This window comes from Nerophis ophidion, linkage group LG27, assembly GCF_033978795.1.
Source record: "Nerophis ophidion isolate RoL-2023_Sa linkage group LG27, RoL_Noph_v1.0, whole genome shotgun sequence".
Classification (NCBI taxonomy): Eukaryota; Metazoa; Chordata; class Actinopteri; order Syngnathiformes; family Syngnathidae; genus Nerophis; species Nerophis ophidion.
Genome location: NC_084637.1, coordinates 540,184 through 560,365, shown reverse-complemented (window position 1 = coordinate 560,365; position 20,182 = coordinate 540,184). Strand labels below are relative to the sequence as shown.

The 20,182-nt window shown below is 42.6% G+C and overlaps 1 protein-coding gene across 3 annotated transcripts in view; it reads right to left on the bottom strand.

The window, feature by feature from the left end:
- Window positions 1–1,063: 1,063 nt before the first annotated feature.
- Window positions 1,064–20,182, bottom strand: part of LOC133544070 (kalirin-like) — a 129,735-nt gene continuing 110,616 nt past the window's right edge. For 2 of the 3 annotated variants that reach the window (XM_061889103.1, XM_061889104.1), the window contains exons 54-57: window positions 14,907–15,092; window positions 11,649–11,820; window positions 3,113–3,258; window positions 1,064–3,049 (exon numbers count right to left, since the gene is read on the bottom strand). In XM_061889103.1, coding sequence (XP_061745087.1) covers window positions 2,864–3,049; window positions 3,113–3,258; window positions 11,649–11,820; window positions 14,907–15,092 — 690 coding nt within the window. In that variant the 3' untranslated portion in view covers window positions 1,064–2,863. The remainder of the gene's footprint in view (window positions 3,050–3,112; window positions 3,259–11,648; window positions 11,821–14,906; window positions 15,093–20,182) is intronic. The other variant, XM_061889105.1, reaches the window with a different exon arrangement.

The window sequence follows — 20,182 nt, the reverse complement described above, 5'->3', positions numbered from 1 at the left end:
ACGCTGGGGAAGGATGAGTAAAAAAATATAATCTATACTGGGCTCCTAAGGGGGCCTAGTCTGGAGTGGGAAAAAAAACCCAATGCCTTACACACATAAACATGTTACATGTAATCACGACAACTCGCAACAGAGGGCGGGGCCTGGAGGTCGACTGCTGCTATGAAGCGCTGCCAGCCGTCCATCATCCCGGAGGAGAATCAAGGGGGTGGTAGAGGGGGGGTGTGTGTGTATATGCCCATTGTCTCGGGTGTGTTGATGTAGTGTCCATAGGCCTGGGGCCGTTCTGCATGCAAGCAAATGTTCGACTCCACGTATTGTTGAGGCGGAGGGAGGTCAAAGGCGTCCATCGTTGAGGTGTCTTTGGGGGATGTTTTCAGAACAGCCTGCTCTTGTTGTTGCAGCGTCAAGGCCATTCGAGGGAGTCAATCGTGGATCAGGATTTTTGTATTTCCACGAGCAGACATTTCAATGGCTTGTCTGTTCTATCTGTCCATGCTGGCTCTCATATCCAATTTTTCCCTTTGAACCAGCTTTTCCATGATGTGATCCATCTTGCGATTCAGTCTGTGATCCCACAGCCCGTCCCAATCCTTCCATTGCGACAGCCTTGGGGCCCCTTGAGCGGCTGCCGTCGTCTTACGAATTGGACGATACACCAGAGCAATGCCCAGACCAATCAGCAGGTGCCCCGCCATCACGCTTCCAGATAGGTCCATGTCTTCCACGTCCTTGATGGAAAGGACTGAGAGGCACAGGATTTTCCATTGGTCCCAGGAATCTGTCACGTACCTTGCAGCAATGGTTCCATCAGGGCAGCCAGGCTCCCCAGAACCTCTTTTCTTCGTCCAAAAGATTCTGTCAACTGAGTGGAGAGTTCAGCTGATCAATCCCATGTCTGAAGTTTAGATTTGGAGGACAGCGCAAAGAAAGAGGCTTCTAAAAAGTCTAGACAAGACGAAACAAAGAGAGCAAGCAGGGAGAAGAAGGGGGTGGAAAAAAATGGGACCGCCCTCAACAGAGGCAAGACAGAAAAGCTGACAATTGATCCATGACAATAGTCTCGGATGAAAAATGAAGTTTATTACAAACATTTGACAGAGTTGTTGAGTCATTTTAGCAGCTTATAGAAATAACACTGGTTGCTTGCTTGACTCCAACATCGCAGCTTGCTAGTGTGCTTTTCATCACCTTCTAGTGCTATCTAGTCTCAGGCAAATGTAGTGCACTTCCACCCTTTCACATGCACTACATCACCCTCTAGTGCTATCTAGTCGGAGACAAATGTAGTGCACTTCCACCCTTTCACATGCACTACATCACCCTCTAGTGCTATCTAGTCTCAGGCAAATGTAGTGCACTTCCACCCTTTCACATGCACTACATCACCTTCTAGTGCTATCTAGTCTCAGGCAAATGTAGTGCACTTCCACCCTTTCACATGCACTACATCACCTTCTAGTGCTATCTAGTCTCAGGCAAATGTAGTGCACTTCCACCCTTTCACATGCACTACATCACCTTCTAGTGCTATCTAGTCTCAGGCAAATGTAGTGCACTTCCACCCTTTCACATGCACTACATCACCCTCTAGTGCTATCTAGTCGGAGACAAATGTAGTGCACTTCCACCCTTTCACATGCACTACATCACCCTCTAGTGCTATCTAGTCTCAGGCAAATGTAGTGCACTTCCACCCTTTCACATGCACTACATCACCTTCTAGTGCTATCTAGTCTCAGGCAAATGTAGTGCACTTCCACCCTTTCACATGCACTACATCACCCTCTAGTGCTATCTAGTCTCAGGCAAATGTAGTGCACTTCCACCCTTTCACATGCACTACATCACCCTCTAGTGCTATCTAGTCTCAGGCAAATGTAGTGCACTTCCACCCTTTCACATGCACTACATCACCCTGGAAAAGGTAGCGTGTCACAAACATTTTGAATACAGTGCGTTACATTCCACCCCAAACCTTCTGTAGCGGGCTAATGTTGCCCTCTGCCAGACGAGTCCTGAACACATGAGGCCAAAGCCAACATGGCGACTCCTCTTCAATGTAAACTGGTGAAAAGTGGAGCGCTGCAATGGACCTTAAAGCCAGGCTGCATAGTTCCTTAAGGACCAGGGTGTTGTCTGAGAATGGCACCAGGAGAATCGGAGGCAGACAGGTAGAGAGGTTGACAGGAAACAAAGTTGGACAAGGAGGCAGAAGAAGGGGGACAGAAAATGTTTTGGAGACGGGGAATAGTGAGGCTGAACAGGCAACAATTAAGACAGGAGATTGAAGAAAGACAAATCAATCAGAAGAGTTCAGCCGTCTCATTGGTGGGCAGAAACAAGAAATGCATCCTCAGAATGTCCAAAGTGAGCAGAGCTGCAGACATGAGCTCACCCAGGTGGCGCCATCACTGGTTAGCAGGTGGAAACAACTCTGCTTCCAAAAACAATGTGGTGGTCAAGTAATGCTACAGGGGGCATCACCTAACTGCTAGTGACACAACACACAGGTGGCGCCACTAAGACACACCCACACCAGCATTTCTCTTTTGTGCTGAAAAAACTATTCTATTAGTCCTCAGTATTTTCTCATCTATGTAGAATTCCAGTCTTTTTTTTTTACATACTATTCACACGACAGGATAGGAGTCACATGGAGACCTCGGTCACTGCCACTCATCCAGAGAAAGGAAAAGTTGACTTCCTGGGATCTCAGCCTGGTGTTGGCGGCTGAAAGACGACGTCCTGATTGGAGAATGTGTGGAGTTTGACACTAACGGGAGGGCGGGTCTACATGAGCTGCTACAGTGTGTGTGCGTGTGTGTGTGTGTGTGTGTGTGTGTGTGTGTGCGTGCGTGCGTCAGTGTGTGTTGAGTGCGCTTCGTGCCACCCAGCCTTCAGCGGCCGGTGAGTCGCTGTTGGCCGGGCGGTACACAAGACTCTGACCCTGCTGGTTGGAGGCCAGAATCTGAACCTTCTCGCCTTGGAAGACGGAGATCTCGTCTTCATGCACGGCCACAAAGTCCTGAAGCACCAGCACCAGCTCCTAGGGGTCACAGGTCATGAGTACAGATAGCAGTAAGAGGGCATGAAGTCAACTTTGGCTCACCTGGTTGTCGTGATCGCTTTCTGGCGGAGGCTGAGAGGCGTGTCCATTTGGTGTGGGCGGGGCTAAAGGGGATGGTACCGATGACAGTGGGCGGGTCACTGATATCCCGCCTTCCTTCTTTTGGTACTCGATTGGAGATTGGAGAGCTGTTGGAAAGATGTCAGCCATGTTTAGTGACCAAAGTCCAGGCAATATTGGGAGTCACTGGGAAAATAGTTGCACTCGGGGGCCACATCTGGGGGGGGGCCAATGTGTAGAAATGATGTATACACATTTAGATGTACAGTATGTGTATAAATGATATATACACATTTAGATGTACAGTATGTGTGTATAAATGATATATACACACTTAGATGTACAGTATGTGTGTATAAATGATATATACACATTTAGATGTACAGTATGTGTGTATAAATGATATATACACATTTAGATGTACAGTATGTGTGTATAAAGGATATATACACATTTAGATGTACAGTATGTGTGTATAAATGATATATACACATTTAGATGTACAGTATGTGTGTATAAATGATATATACACATTTAGATGTACAGTATGTGTGTATAAATGATATATACACATTTAGATGTACAGTATGTGTGTATAAATGATATATACACATTTAGATGTACAGTATGTGTGTATAAATGATATATACACATTTAGATGTACAGTATGTGTGTATAAATGATATATACACATTTAGATGTACAGTATGTGTGTATAAATGATATATACACATTTAGATGTACAGTATGTGTGTATAAATGATATATACACATTTAGATGTACAGTATGTGTGTATAAATGATATATACACATTTAGATGTACAGTATGTGTGTATAAATGATATATACACACTTAGATGTACAGTATGTGTGTATAAATGATATATACACATTTAGATGTACAGTATGTGTGTATAAATGATATATACACATTTAGATGTACAGTATGTGTGTATAAATGATATATACACATTTAGATGTACAGTATGTGTGTATAAAGGATATTTACACACTTAGATGTACAGTATGTGTGTATAAATGATATATACACATTTAGATGTACAGTATGTGTGTATAAATGATATATACACATTTAGATGTACAGTATGTGTGTATAAAGGATATTTACACACTTAGATGTACAGTATGTGTGTATAAATGATATCTACACATTTAGATGTACAGTATGTGTGTATAAATGATATATACACATTTAGATGTACAGTATGTGTGTATAAATGATATATACACATTTAGATGTACAGTATGTGTGTATAAATGATATATACACATTTAGATGTACAGTATGTGTGTATAAATGATATATACACATTTAGATGTACAGTATGTGTGTATAAAGGATATTTACACACTTAGATGTACAGTATGTGTGTATAAATGATATATACACATTTAGATGTACAGTATGTGTGTATAAATGATATATACACATTTAGATGTACAGTATGTGTGTATAAAGGATATTTACACATTTAGATGTACAGTATGTGTGTATAAATGATATATACACATTTAGATGTACAGTATGTGTGTATAAAGGATATTTACACATTTAGATGTACAGTATGTGTGTATAAATGATATATACACATTTAGATGTACAGTATGTGTGTATAAAGGATATTTACACATTTAGATGTACAGTATGTGTGTATAAATGATATATACACACTTAGATGTACAGTATGTGTGTATAAATGATATATACACATTTAGATGTACAGTATGTGTGTATAAATGATATATACACATTTAGATGTACAGTATGTGTGTATAAATGATATATACACATTTAGATGTACAGTATGTGTGTATAAATGATATACACACATTTAGATGTACAGTATGTGTGTATAAATGATATATACACATTTACATGTACAGTATGTGTGTATAAATGATATATACACATTTAGATGTACAGTATGTGTGTATAAATGATATATACACATTTAGATGTACAGTATGTGTGTATAAATGATATCTACACATTTAGATGTACAGTATGTGTGTATAAATGATATATACACATTTAGATGTACAGTATGTGTGTATAAAGGATATTTACACATTTAGATGTACAGTATGTGTGTATAAATGATATATACACACTTAGATGTACAGTATGTGTGTATAAATGATATATACACATTTAGATGTACAGTATGTGTGTATAAATGATATATACACATTTAGATGTACAGTATGTGTGTATAAAGGATATTTACACACTTAGATGTACAGTATGTGTGTATAAATGATATATACACATTTAGATGTACAGTATGTGTGTATAAAGGATATTTACACATTTAGATGTACAGTATGTGTGTATAAATGATATATACACATTTAGATGTACAGTATGTGTGTATAAATGATATATACACATTTAGATGTACAGTATGTGTGTATAAATGATATATACACATTTAGATGTACAGTATGTGTGTATAAATGATATATACACATTTAGATGTACAGTATGTGTGTATAAATGATATATACACATTTAGATGTACAGTATGTGTGTATAAATGATATATAGACATTTAGATGTGTTGTAAAAAATTGATGAGAGCGTGGCTGCCGGTTTGCACCTACAGCCCCTCCCCTCCGACCATCATTCATTCACCAGTGTGAGCGGCAAGGGTGAAGTGTCCTGCCCAAGGACACCAGGGCAGCGATTTAGATGGTAAGAGGCGGGGAACGAACCTGCAACCCTCAGGTTTCTGGCACTGCCGCTCTGCCCGCGACACCTTTCCGCCCCGTAATAACTCCTAGAACACTGAAAAGTGCAGATTTCTAGCATAGAAATACTTTCTATAGTCCAAGACTTCAAAACAGCCTTGCAAAAACACTTTTGGTGTTAAAGGTCTAAAGAAATGGTGTCGAACGTCCGACGGGCCAGAAAGGAAAAGGTGGGGTGTCAAATATTCACTTTATTGAGCAAAACTGATTTAGTGTTGGCCGTTACCACTGCAAGAAACACGACTATCCACCAAAAGTGGTCACTCTCTGCTGTGAAAAGCAGGCAAAAACATCTCCAACCGAGGTACACGTTCAGGACCTGCACCCAGACATGAAATACTAGTACATCTCCAACAGAGGTACACGTTCAGGACCTGCACCCAGACATGAAATACTAGTACATCTCCAACAGAGGTACATGTTCAGGACCTGCACCCAGACATGAAATACTAGTACATCTCCAACAGAGGTACACGTTCAGGACCTGCACCCAGACATGAAATACTAGTACATCTCCAACAGAGGTACACGTTCAGGACCTGCACCCAGACATGAAATACTAGTACATCTCCAACAGAGGTACACGTTGAGGACCTGCACCCAGACATGAAATACTAGTACATCTCCAACAGAGGTACATGTTCAGGACCTGCACCCAGACATGAAATACTAGTACATCTCCAACAGAGGTACACGTTCAGGACCTGCACCCAGACATGAAATACTAGTACATCTCCAACAGAGGTACACGTTCAGGACCTGCACCCAGACATGAAATACTAGTACATCTCCAACAGAGGTACACGTTCAGGACCTGCACCCAGACATGAAATACTAGTACATCTCCAACAGAGGTACACGTTCAGGACCTGCACCCAGACATGAAATACTAGTACATCTCCAACAGAGGTACACGTTCAGGACCTGCACCCAGACATGAAATACTAGTACATCTCCAACAGAGGTACACGTTCAGGACCTGCACCCAGACATGAAATACTAGTACATCTCCAACAGAGGTACACGTTCAGGACCTGCACCCAGACATGAAATACTAGTACATCTCCAACAGAGGTACACGTTCAGGACCTGCACCCAGACATGAAATACTAGTACATCTCCAACAGAGGTACACGTTCAGGACCTGCACCCAGACATGAAATACTAGTACATCTCCAACAGAGGTACACGTTCAGGACCTGCACCCAGACATGAAATACTAGTACATCTCCAACAGAAGTACACGTTCAGGACCTGCACCCAGACATGAAATACTAGTACATCTCCAACAGAGGTACATGTTCAGGACCTGCACCCAGACATGAAATACTAGTACATCTCCAACAGAGGTACACGTTCAGGACCTGCACCCAGACATGAAATACTAGTACATCTCCAACAGAGGTACACGTTGAGGACCTGCACCCAGACATGAAATACTAGTACATCTCCAACAGAGGTACACGTTCAGGACCTGCACCCAGACATGAAATACTAGTACATCTCCAACAGAGGTACATGTTCAGGACCTGCACCCAGACATGAAATACTAGTACATCTCCAACAGAGGTACACGTTCAGGACCTGCACCCAGACATGAAATACTAGTACATCTCCAACAGAGGTACACGTTCAGGACCTGCACCCAGACATGAAATACTAGTACATCTCCAACAGAGGTACACGTTCAGGACCTGCACCCAGACATGAAATACTAGTACATCTCCAACAGAGGTACACGTTCAGGACCTGCACCCAGACATGAAATACTAGTACATCTCCAACAGAGGTACACGTTCAGGACCTGCACCCAGACATGAAATACTAGTACATCTCCAACAGAGGTACACGTTCAGGACCTGCACCCAGACATGAAATACTAGTACATCTCCAACAGAGGTACACGTTCAGGACCTGCACCCAGACATGAAATACTAGTACATCTCCAACAGAGGTACACGTTCAGGACCTGCACCCAGACATGAAATACTAGTACATCTCCAACAGAGGTACACGTTGAGGACCTGCACCCAGACATGAAATACTAGTACATCTCCAACAGAGGTACACGTTCAGGACCTGCACCCAGACATGAAATACTAGTACATCTCCAACAGAGGTACATGTTCAGGACCTGCACCCAGACATGAAATACTAGTACATCTCCAACAGAGGTACATGTTCAGGACCTGCACCCAGACATGAAATACTAGTACATCTCCAACAGAGGTACACGTTCAGGACCTGCACCCAGACATGAAATACTAGTACATCTCCAACAGAGGTACATGTTCAGGACCTGCACCCAGACATGAAATACTAGTACATCTCCAACAGAGGTACACGTTCAGGACCTGCACCCAGACATGAAATACTAGTACATCTCCAACAGAGGTACACGTTCAGGACCTGCACCCAGACATGAAATACTAGTACATCTCCAACAGAGGTACACGTTCAGGACCTGCACCCAGACATGAAATACTAGTACATCTCCAACAGAGGTACACGTTCAGGACCTGCACCCAGACATGAAATACTAGTACATCTCCAACAGAGGTACACGTTCAGGACCTGCACCCAGACATGAAATACTAGTACATCTCCAACAGAGGTACACGTTCAGGACCTGCACCCAGACATGAAATACTAGTACATCTCCAACAGAGGTACACGTTGAGGACCTGCACCCAGACATGAAATACTAGTACATCTCCAACAGAGGTACACGTTCAGGACCTGCACCCAGACATGAAATACTAGTACATCTCCAACAGAGGTACATGTTCAGGACCTGCACCCAGACATGAAATACTAGTACATCTCCAACAGAGGTACATGTTCAGGACCTGCACCCAGACATGAAATACTAGTACATCTCCAACAGAGGTACACGTTCAGGACCTGCACCCAGACATGAAATACTAGTACATCTCCAACAGAGGTACATGTTCAGGACCTGCACCCAGACATGAAATACTAGTACATCTCCAACAGAGGTACACGTTCAGGACCTGCACCCAGACATGAAATACTAGTACATCTCCAACAGAGGTACACGTTCAGGACCTGGACCCAGACATGAAATACTAGTACATCTCCAACAGAGGTACACGTTCAGGACCTGCACCCAGACATGAAATACTAGTACATCTCCAACAGAGGTACACGTTCAGGACCTGCACCCAGACATGAAATACTAGTACATCTCCAACAGAGGTACACGTTCAGGACCTGCACCCAGACATGAAATACTAGTACATCTCCAACAGAGGTACATGTTCAGGACCTGCACCCAGACATGAAATACTAGTACATCTCCAACAGAGGTACACGTTCAGGACCTGCACCCAGACATGAAATACTAGTACATCTCCAACAGAGGTACACGTTCAGGACCTGCACCCAGACATGAAATACTAGTACATCTCCAACAGAGGTACACGTTCAGGACCTGCACCCAGACATGAAATACTAGTACATCTCCAACAGAGGTACACGTTCAGGACCTGCACCCAGACATGAAATACTAGTACATCTCCAACAGAGGTACACGTTCAGGACCTGCACCCAGACATGAAATACTAGTACATCTCCAACAGAGGTACACGTTCAGGACCTGCACCCAGACATGAAATACTAGTACATCTCCAACCCAGACATGAAATAGTAGTACATCTCCAACCCAGACATGAAATACTAGTACATCTCCAACCCAGACATGGCTGGTCACATTGGTCAACCATTCAAAGCTCTCACTAATGGAAGGAGGTTTTGATCTTTGATCTTCTTCCTCCAAACACGACAAGTTGAGTTTATACCAAAAAGTTCTATTTTGGTTTCATCTGACCACATGACATTCTCCCAATCCTCTGCTGTATCATCCATGTATCCTTTTTGGTATAAACTCAACTGGTGGTGTTTGGAGGAAGAAGAATACTGAGTTGCATCCCAAGAACACCATATCTACTGTGAAGCATGGGGGTGGAAACATCATGCTTTGGGGCTGTTTTTCTGCTAAGGGGACAGGACGATTGATCCGTGTTAAGGAAAGAATGAATGGGGCCATGTATCCTGAGATTTGGAGCCAAAACCTCCTTCCATCAGTGAGAGCTTTGAATGCTTGACCAAATACTTATTTTCCACCATCATTTACAAATAAATTCTTTAAAATTCCTACAATGTGAATTCCTGGATTTTTGTTGACATTCTGTCTCTCCCAGTTGAAGTGTACCTATGATGAAAATGACAGACCTCTGTCATCATTTGAAGTGGGAGAACTTGCACAATCGCTGGCTGACTAAATACTTGTTTGCCCCACTGTATGTCAGCATGTCTACTTGGCAGACAGAAGTAACAATATACACCTCTACTTAGCAGACAGGAGTCATAGCAGACAGGAGTCATAGCAGACAGAAGTCATAGCAGACAGAAGTCATAGCAGACAGAAGTCATAGCAGACAGAAGTCAGGTGTAGTTAGCAGACAGGAGTCATAGCAGACAGAAGTCATGTGTAGTTAGCAGACAGGAGTCATAGCAGACAGGAGTCATAGCAGACAGAAGTCATAGCAGACAGAAGTCAGGTGTAGTTAGCAGACAGGAGTCATAGCAGACAGAAGTCATGTGTAGTTAGCAGACAGGAGTCATAGCAGACAGGAGTCATAGCAGACAGAAGTCATGTGTAGTTAGCAGACAGGAGTCATAGCAGACAGAAGTCATGTGTAGTTAGCAGACAGGAGTCATAGCAGACAGGAGTCATAGCAGACAGAAGTCATGTGTAGTTAGCAGACAGGAGTCATAGCAGACAGGAGTCATAGCAGACAGGAGTCATAGCAGACAGAAGTCAGGTGTAGTTAGCAGACAGGAGTCATAGCAGACAGAAGTCATGTGTAGTTAGCAGACAGGAGTCATAGCAGACAGGAGTCATAGCAGACAGAAGTCAGGTGTAGTTAGCAGACAGGAGTCATAGCAGACAGAAGTCATGTGTAGTTAGCAGACAGGAGTCATAGCAGACAGAAGTCAGGTGTAGTTAGCAGACAGGAGTCATAGCAGACAGAAGTCATGTGTAGTTAGCAGACAGGAGTCATAGCAGACAGGAGTCATAGCAGACAGAAGTCATAGCAGACAGAAGTCAGGTGTAGTTAGCAGACAGGAGTCATAGCAGACAGAAGTCATGTGTAGTTAGCAGACAGGAGTCATAGCAGACAGAAGTCATGTGTAGTTAGCAGACAGGAGTCATAGCAGACAGAAGTCATGTGTAGTTAGCAGACAGGAGTCATAGCAGACAGAAGTCAGGTGTAGTTAGCAGACAGGAGTCATAGCAGACAGAAGTCATGTGTAGTTAGCAGACAGGAGTCATAGCAGACAGGAGTCATAGCAGACAGAAGTCATAGCAGACAGAAGTCAGGTGTAGTTAGCAGACAGGAGTCATAGCAGACAGAAGTCATGTGTAGTTAGCAGACAGGAGTCATAGCAGACAGAAGTCAGGTGTAGTTAGCAGACAGGAGTCATAGCAGACAGGAGTCATAGCAGACAGAAGTCAGGTGTAGTTAGCAGACAGGAGTCATAGCAGACAGAAGTCAGGTGTAGTTAGCAGACAGGAGTCATAGCAGACAGAAGTCATAGCAGACAGAAGTCATAGCAGACAGAAGTCATAGCAGACAGAAGTCATAGCAGACAGAAGTCATAGCAGACAGAAGTCATAGCAGACAGGAGTCATAGCAGACAGAAGTCAGGTGTACTGACCAGAGAGAAAGTTGTTGTGCGCCTGCAGCAGGTTGCTGATGTTGTCCACCCAGGTGGTCTTGGTGTCGGCGGAGGAGGCCTGCAGGGTGAAGCGTGCTGCTGAGTCCCGAGACCACAGCACAAACTTGCACAGGTCTCCTTCTGCACTCTCCTGCATGGCCAGGTAACTCACCTGAGTGTGGGCGGAGGGCATTGAGGTTAACTGTGAAGCCACCTTCAGCAATGTGAAGCAGGGGCTGACCTTCATGCTGTTTTTAAACTGGTACTGACCTTCATGCTGTTTTTAAACTGGTACTGACCTTAATGCTGTTTTTAAACTGGTACTGACCTTCATGCTGTTTTTAAACTGGTACTGACCTTCATGCTGTTTTTAAACTGGTACTGACCTTGATGCTGTTTTTGAACTGGTACTGACCTTCATGCTGTTTTTAAACTGGTACTGACCTTCATGCTGTTTTTAAACTGGTACTGACCTTCATGCTGTTTTTAAACTGGTACTGACCTTGATGCTGTTTTTGAACTGGTACTGACCTTCATGCTGTTTTTAAACTGGTACTGACCTTAATGCTGTTTTTAAACTGGTACTGACCTTCATGCTGTTTTTAAACTGGTACTGACCTTCATGCTGTTTTTAAACTGGTACTGACCTTCATGCTGTTTTTAAACTGGTACTGACCTTAATGCTGTTTTTAAACTGGTACTGACCTTCATGCTGTTTTTAAACTGGTACTGACCTTCATGCTGTTTTTAAACTGGTACTGACCTTAATGCTGTTTTTAAACTGGTACTGACCTTCATGCTGTTTTTAAACTGGTACTGACCTTGATGCTGTTTTTAAACTGGTACTGACCTTCATGCTGTTTTTAAACTGGTACTGACCTTGATGCTGTTTTTAAACTGGTACTGACCTTCATGCTGTTTTTAAACTGGTACTGACCTTCATGCTGTTTTTAAACTGGTACTGACCTTCATGCTGTTTTTAAACTGGTACTGACCTTAATGCTGTTTTTAAACTGGTACTGACCTTCATGCTGTTTTTAAACTGGTACTGACCTTGATGCTGTTTTTAAACTGGTACTGACCTTCATGCTGTTTTTAAACTGGTACTGACCTTAATGCTGTTTTTAAACTGGTACTGACCTTCATGCTGTTTTTAAACTGGTACTGACCTTCATGCTGTTTTTAAACTGGTACTGACCTTGATGCTGTTTTTGAACTGGTACTGACCTTCATGCTGTTTTTAAACTGGTACTGACCTTAATGCTGTTTTTAAACTGGTACTGACCTTCATGCTGTTTTTAAACTGGTACTGACCTTCATGCTGTTTTTAAACTGGTACTGACCTTCATGCTGTTTTTAAACTGGTACTGACCTTAATGCTGTTTTTAAACTGGTACTGACCTTCATGCTGTTTTTAAACTGGTACTGACCTTCATGCTGTTTTTAAACTGGTACTGACCTTAATGCTGTTTTTAAACTGGTACTGACCTTCATGCTGTTTTTAAACTGGTACTGACCTTGATGCTGTTTTTAAACTGGTACTGACCTTCATGCTGTTTTTAAACTGGTACTGACCTTGATGCTGTTTTTAAACTGGTACTGACCTTCATGCTGTTTTTAAACTGGTACTGACCTTCATGCTGTTTTTAAACTGGTACTGACCTTGATGCTGTTTTTAAACTGGTACTGACCTTGATGCTGTTTTTAAACTGGTACTGACCTTCATGCTGTTTTTAAACTGGTACTGACCTTGATGCTGTTTTTAAACTGGTACTGACCTTGATGCTGTTTTTAAACTGGTACTGACCTTGATGCTGTTTTTAAACTGGTACTGACCTTCATGCTGTTTTTAAACTGGTACTGACCTTGATGCTGTTTTTAAACTGGTACTGACCTTCATGCTGTTTTTAAACTGGTACTGACCTTCATGCTGTTTTTAAACTGGTACTGACCTTCATGCTCTTTTTAAACTGGTACTGACCTTGATGCTGTTTTTAAACTGGTACTGACCTTCATGCTGTTTTTAAACTGGTACTGACCTTCATGCTGTTTTTAAACTGGTACTGACCTTGATGCTGTTTTTAAACTGGTACTGACCTTCATGCTGTTTTTAAACTGGTACTGACCTTGATGCTGTTTTTAAACTGGTACTGACCTTCATGCTGTTTTTAAACTGGTACTGACCTTCATGCTGTTTTTAAACTGGTACTGACCTTCATGCTCTTTTTAAACTGGTACTGACCTTGATGCTGTTTTTAAACTGGTACTGACCTTCATGCTGTTTTTAAACTGGTACTGACCTTCATGCTGTTTTTAAACTGGTACTGACCTTCATGCTGTTTTTGAACTGGTACTGACCTTGATGCTGTTTTTAAACTGGTACTGACCTTGATGCTGTTTTTAAACTGGTACTGACCTTGATGCTGTTTTTAAACTGGTACTGACCTTGATGCTGTTTTTGAACTGGTACTGACCTTGATGCTGTTTTTAAACTGGTACTGACCTTGATGCTGTTTTTAAACTGGTACTGACCTTGATGCTGTTTTTAAACTGGTACTGACCTTGATGCTGTTTTTAAACTGGTACTGACCTTGATGCTGTTTTTAAACTGGTACTGACCTTGATTCTGTTTTTAAACTGGTACTGACCTTGATGCTGTTTTTAAACTGGTACTGACCTTGATGCTGTTTTTAAACTGGTACTGACCTTGATGCTGTTTTTAAACTGGTACTGACCTTCATGCTGTTTTTAAACTGGTACTGACCTTCATGCTGTTTTTGAACTGGTACTGACCTTCATGCTGTTTTTAAACTGGTACTGACCTTCATGCTGTTTTTAAACTGGTACTGACCTTCATGCTGTTTTTAAACTGGTACTGACCTTGATGCTGTTTTTAAACTGGTACTGACCTTCATGCTCTTTTTAAACTGGTACTGACCTTGATGCTGTTTTTAAACTGGTACTGACCTTGATGCTGTTTTTGAACTGGTACTGACCTTCATGCTCTTTTTAAACTGGTACTGACCTCGATGCTGATTTTAAACTGGTACTGACCTTCATGCTGTTTTTAAACTGGTACTGACCTTGATGCTGTTTTTGAACTGGTACTGACCTTGATGCTGTTTTTTAAACTGGTACTGACCTTGATGCTGTTTTTAAACTGGTACTGACCTTCATGCTGTTTTTAAACTGGTACTGACCTTCATGCTGTTTTTAAACTGGTACTGACCTTCATGCTGTTTTTGAACTGGTACTGACCTTGATGCTGTTTTTGAACTGGTACTGAGGATTGTTGGATCCTTTACGGAGGAGCTCGCTGAAAATGAGCAGCTGCTCAAAGAGGAAAACATGGCGCTCTTTGCTCCGAGACAGAACTCCTCCGTCCTGCTCACAAACGCAGAAAGTCTCCTGGAGCAGCAGCTTGCCCTGGGAGCTCAACTTGCCCTGCACACAAACACAAACACAACACCTGACTGCACACAAACACACAAATACAACACCTGACTGCACACAAACACAAACACAACACCTCACTGCACACAAACACACAAATACAACACCTCACTGCACACAAACACAAACACAACACCTCACTGCACACAAACACAAACACAACACCTCACTGCACACAAACACACAAACACAACACCTCACTGCACACAAACACAAACACAACACCTCACTGCACACAAACACACAAACACAACACCTCACTGCACACAAACACAAACACAACACCTCACTGCACACAAACACAAACACAACACCTCACTGCACACAAACACACAAATACAACACCTGACTGCACACAAACACAAACACAACACCTGACTGCACACAAACACACAAATACAACACCTGACTGCACACAAACACAAACACAACACCTGACTGCACACAAACACAAACACAACACCTCACTGCACACAAACACAACACCTCACTGCACACAAACACACAAATACAACACCTCACTGCACACAAACACAACACCTGACTGCACACAAACACAAATACAACACCTGACTGCACACAAACACAAATACAACACCTGACTGCACACAAACACAAATACAACACCTGACTGCACACAAACACAAACACAACACCTGACTGCACACAAACACACAAATACAACACCTGACTGCACACAAACACAAACACAACACCTGACTGCACACAAACACACAAATACAACACCTGACTGCACACAAACACAAACACAACACCTCACTGCACACAAACACACAAACACAACACCTCACTGCACACAAACACAAACACAACACCTCACTGCACACAAACACAAACACAACACCTCACTGCACACAAACACACAAATACAACACCTGACTGCACACAAACACAAACACAACACCTGACTGCACACAAACACACAAATACAACACCTGACTGCACACAAACACAAACACAACACCTGACTGCACACAAACACAAACACAACACCTCACTGCACACAAACACAACACCTCACTGCACACAAACACACAAATACAACACCTCACTGCACACAAACACAACACCTGACTGCACACAAACACAAATACAACACCTGACTGCACACAAACACAAATACAACACCTGACTGCACACAAACACAAATACAACACCTGACTGCACACAAACACAAACACAACACCTGACTGCACACAAACACACAAATACAACACCTGACTGCACACAAACACAAACACAACACCTCACTGCACACAAACACACAAACACAACACCTCACTGCACACAAACACAAACACAACACCTCACTGCACACAAACACAAACACAACACCTCACTGCACACAAACACACAAATACAACACCTGACTGCACACAAACACAAACACAACACCTGACTGCACACAAACACACAAATACAACACCTGACTGCACACAAACACAAACACAACACCTGACTGCACACAAACACAAACACAACACCTCACTGCACACAAACACAACACCTCACTGCACACAAACACACAAATACAACACCTCACTGCACACAAACACAACACCTGACTGCACACAAACACAAATACAACACCTGACTGCACACAAACACAAATACAACACCTGACTGCACACAAACACAAATACAACACCTGACTGCACACAAACACAAACACAACACCTGACTGCACACAAACACACAAATACAACACCTGACTGCACACAAACACAAACACAACACCTGACTGCACACAAACACACAAATACAACACCTGACTGCACACAAACACAAACACAACACCTCACTGCACACAAACACACAAACACAACACCTCACTGCACACAAACACAAACACAACACCTCACTGCACACAAACACAAACACAACACCTCACTGCACACAAACACACAAATACAACACCTGACTGCACACAAACACAAACACAACACCTGACTGCACACAAACACACAAATACAACACCTGACTGCACACAAACACAAACACAACACCTGACTGCACACAAACACAAACACAACACCTCACTGCACACAAACACAACACCTCACTGCACACAAACACACAAATACAACACCTCACTGCACACAAACACAACACCTGACTGCACACAAACACAAATACAACACCTGACTGCACACAAACACAAATACAACACCTGACTGCACACAAACACAAATACAACACCTGACTGCACACAAACACAAACACAACACCTGACTGCACACAAACACACAAATACAACACCTGACTGCACACAAACACAAACACAACACCTCACTGCACACAAACACACAAACACAACACCTCACTGCACACAAACACAAACACAACACCTCACTGCACACAAACACAAACACAACACCTCACTGCACACAAACACACAAATACAACACCTGACTGCACACAAACACAAACACAACACCTGACTGCACACAAACACACAAATACAACACCTGACTGCACACAAACACAAACACAACACCTGACTGCACACAAACACAAACACAACACCTCACTGCACACAAACACAACACCTCACTGCACACAAACACACAAATACAACACCTCACTGCACACAAACACAACACCTGACTGCACACAAACACAAATACAACACCTGACTGCACACAAACACAAATACAACACCTGACTGCACACAAACACAAATACAACACCTGACTGCACACAAACACAAACACAACACCTGACTGCACACAAACACACAAATACAACACCTGACTGCACACAAACACAAACACAACACCTGACTGCACACAAACACACAAATACAACACCTGACTGCACACAAACACAAACACAACACCTCACTGCACACAAACACACAAACACAACACCTCACTGCACACAAACACAAACACAACACCTCACTGCACACAAACACAAACACAACACCTCACTGCACACAAACACACAAATACAACACCTGACTGCACACAAACACAAACACAACACCTGACTGCACACAAACACACAAATACAACACCTGACTGCACACAAACACAAACACAACACCTGACTGCACACAAACACAAACACAACACCTCACTGCACACAAACACAACACCTCACTGCACACAAACACACAAATACAACACCTCACTGCACACAAACACAACACCTGACTGCACACAAACACAAATACAACACCTGACTGCACACAAACACAAATACAACACCTGACTGCACACAAACACAAATACAACACCTGACTGCACACAAACACAAACACAACACCTGACTGCACACAAACACACAAATACAACACCTGACTGCACACAAACACAAACACAACACCTCACTGCACACAAACACACAAACACAACACCTCACTGCACACAAACACAAACACAACACCTCACTGCACACAAACACAAACACAACACCTCACTGCACACAAACACACAAATACAACACCTGACTGCACACAAACACAAACACAACACCTGACTGCACACAAACACACAAATACAACACCTGACTGCACACAAACACAAACACAACACCTGACTGCACACAAACACAAACACAACACCTCACTGCACACAAACACAACACCTCACTGCACACAAACACACAAATACAACACCTCACTGCACACAAACACAACACCTGACTGCACACAAACACAAATACAACACCTGACTGCACACAAACACAAATACAACACCTGACTGCACACAAACACAAATACAACACCTGACTGCACACAAACACAAATACAACACCTGACTGCACACAAACACAAATACAACACCTGACTGCACACAAACACAAATAAAACACCTGACTGCACAAAAACACAAATACAACACCTCACTGCACACAAACACACAAATACAACACCTCACTGCACACAAACACAACACCTGACTGCACACAAACACAAATACAACACCTGACTGCACACAAACACAAATACAACACCTGACTGCACACAAACACAAATACAACACCTGACTGCACACAAACACAAATACAACACCTGACTGCACACAAACACAAATACAACACCTGACTGCACACAAACACAAATAAAACACCTGACTGCACACAAACACAAACACAACACCTGACTGCACACAAACACACAAATACAACACCTGCCTGCACACAAACACAAACACAACACCTCACTGCACACAAACACACAAATACAACACCTGACTGCACACAAACACAAACACAACACCTGACTGCACACAAACACACAAATACAACACCTCACTGCACACAAACACAAACACAACACCTCACTGCACACAAACACAACACCTCACTGCACACAAACACACAAATACAACACCTCACTGCACACAAACACAACACCTGACTGCACACAAACACAAATACAACACCTGACTGCACACAAACACAAATACAACACCTGACTGCACACAAACACAAATACAACACCTGACTGCACACAAACACAAATACAACACCTGACTGCACACAAACACAAATACAACACCTGACTGCACACAAACACAAATAAAACACCTGACTGCACAAAAACACAAATACAACACCTCACTGCACACAAACACACAAATACAACACCTCACTGCACACAAACACAACACCTGACTGCACACAAACACAAATACAACACCTGACTGCACACAAACACAAATACAACACCTGACTGCACACAAACACAAATACAACACCTGACTGCACACAAACACAAATACAACACCTGACTGCACACAAACACAAATACAACACCTGACTGCACACAAACACAAATACAACACCTGACTGCACACAAACACAAATAAAACACCTGACTGCACACAAACACAAACACAACACCTGACTGCACACAAACACACAAATACAACACCTGCCTGCACACAAACACAAACACAACACCTCACTGCACACAAACACACAAATACAACACCTGACTGCACACAAACACAAACACAACACCTCACTGCACACAAACACACAAACACAACACCTCACTGCACACAAACACAAACACAACACCTCACTGCACACAAACACAAACACAACAC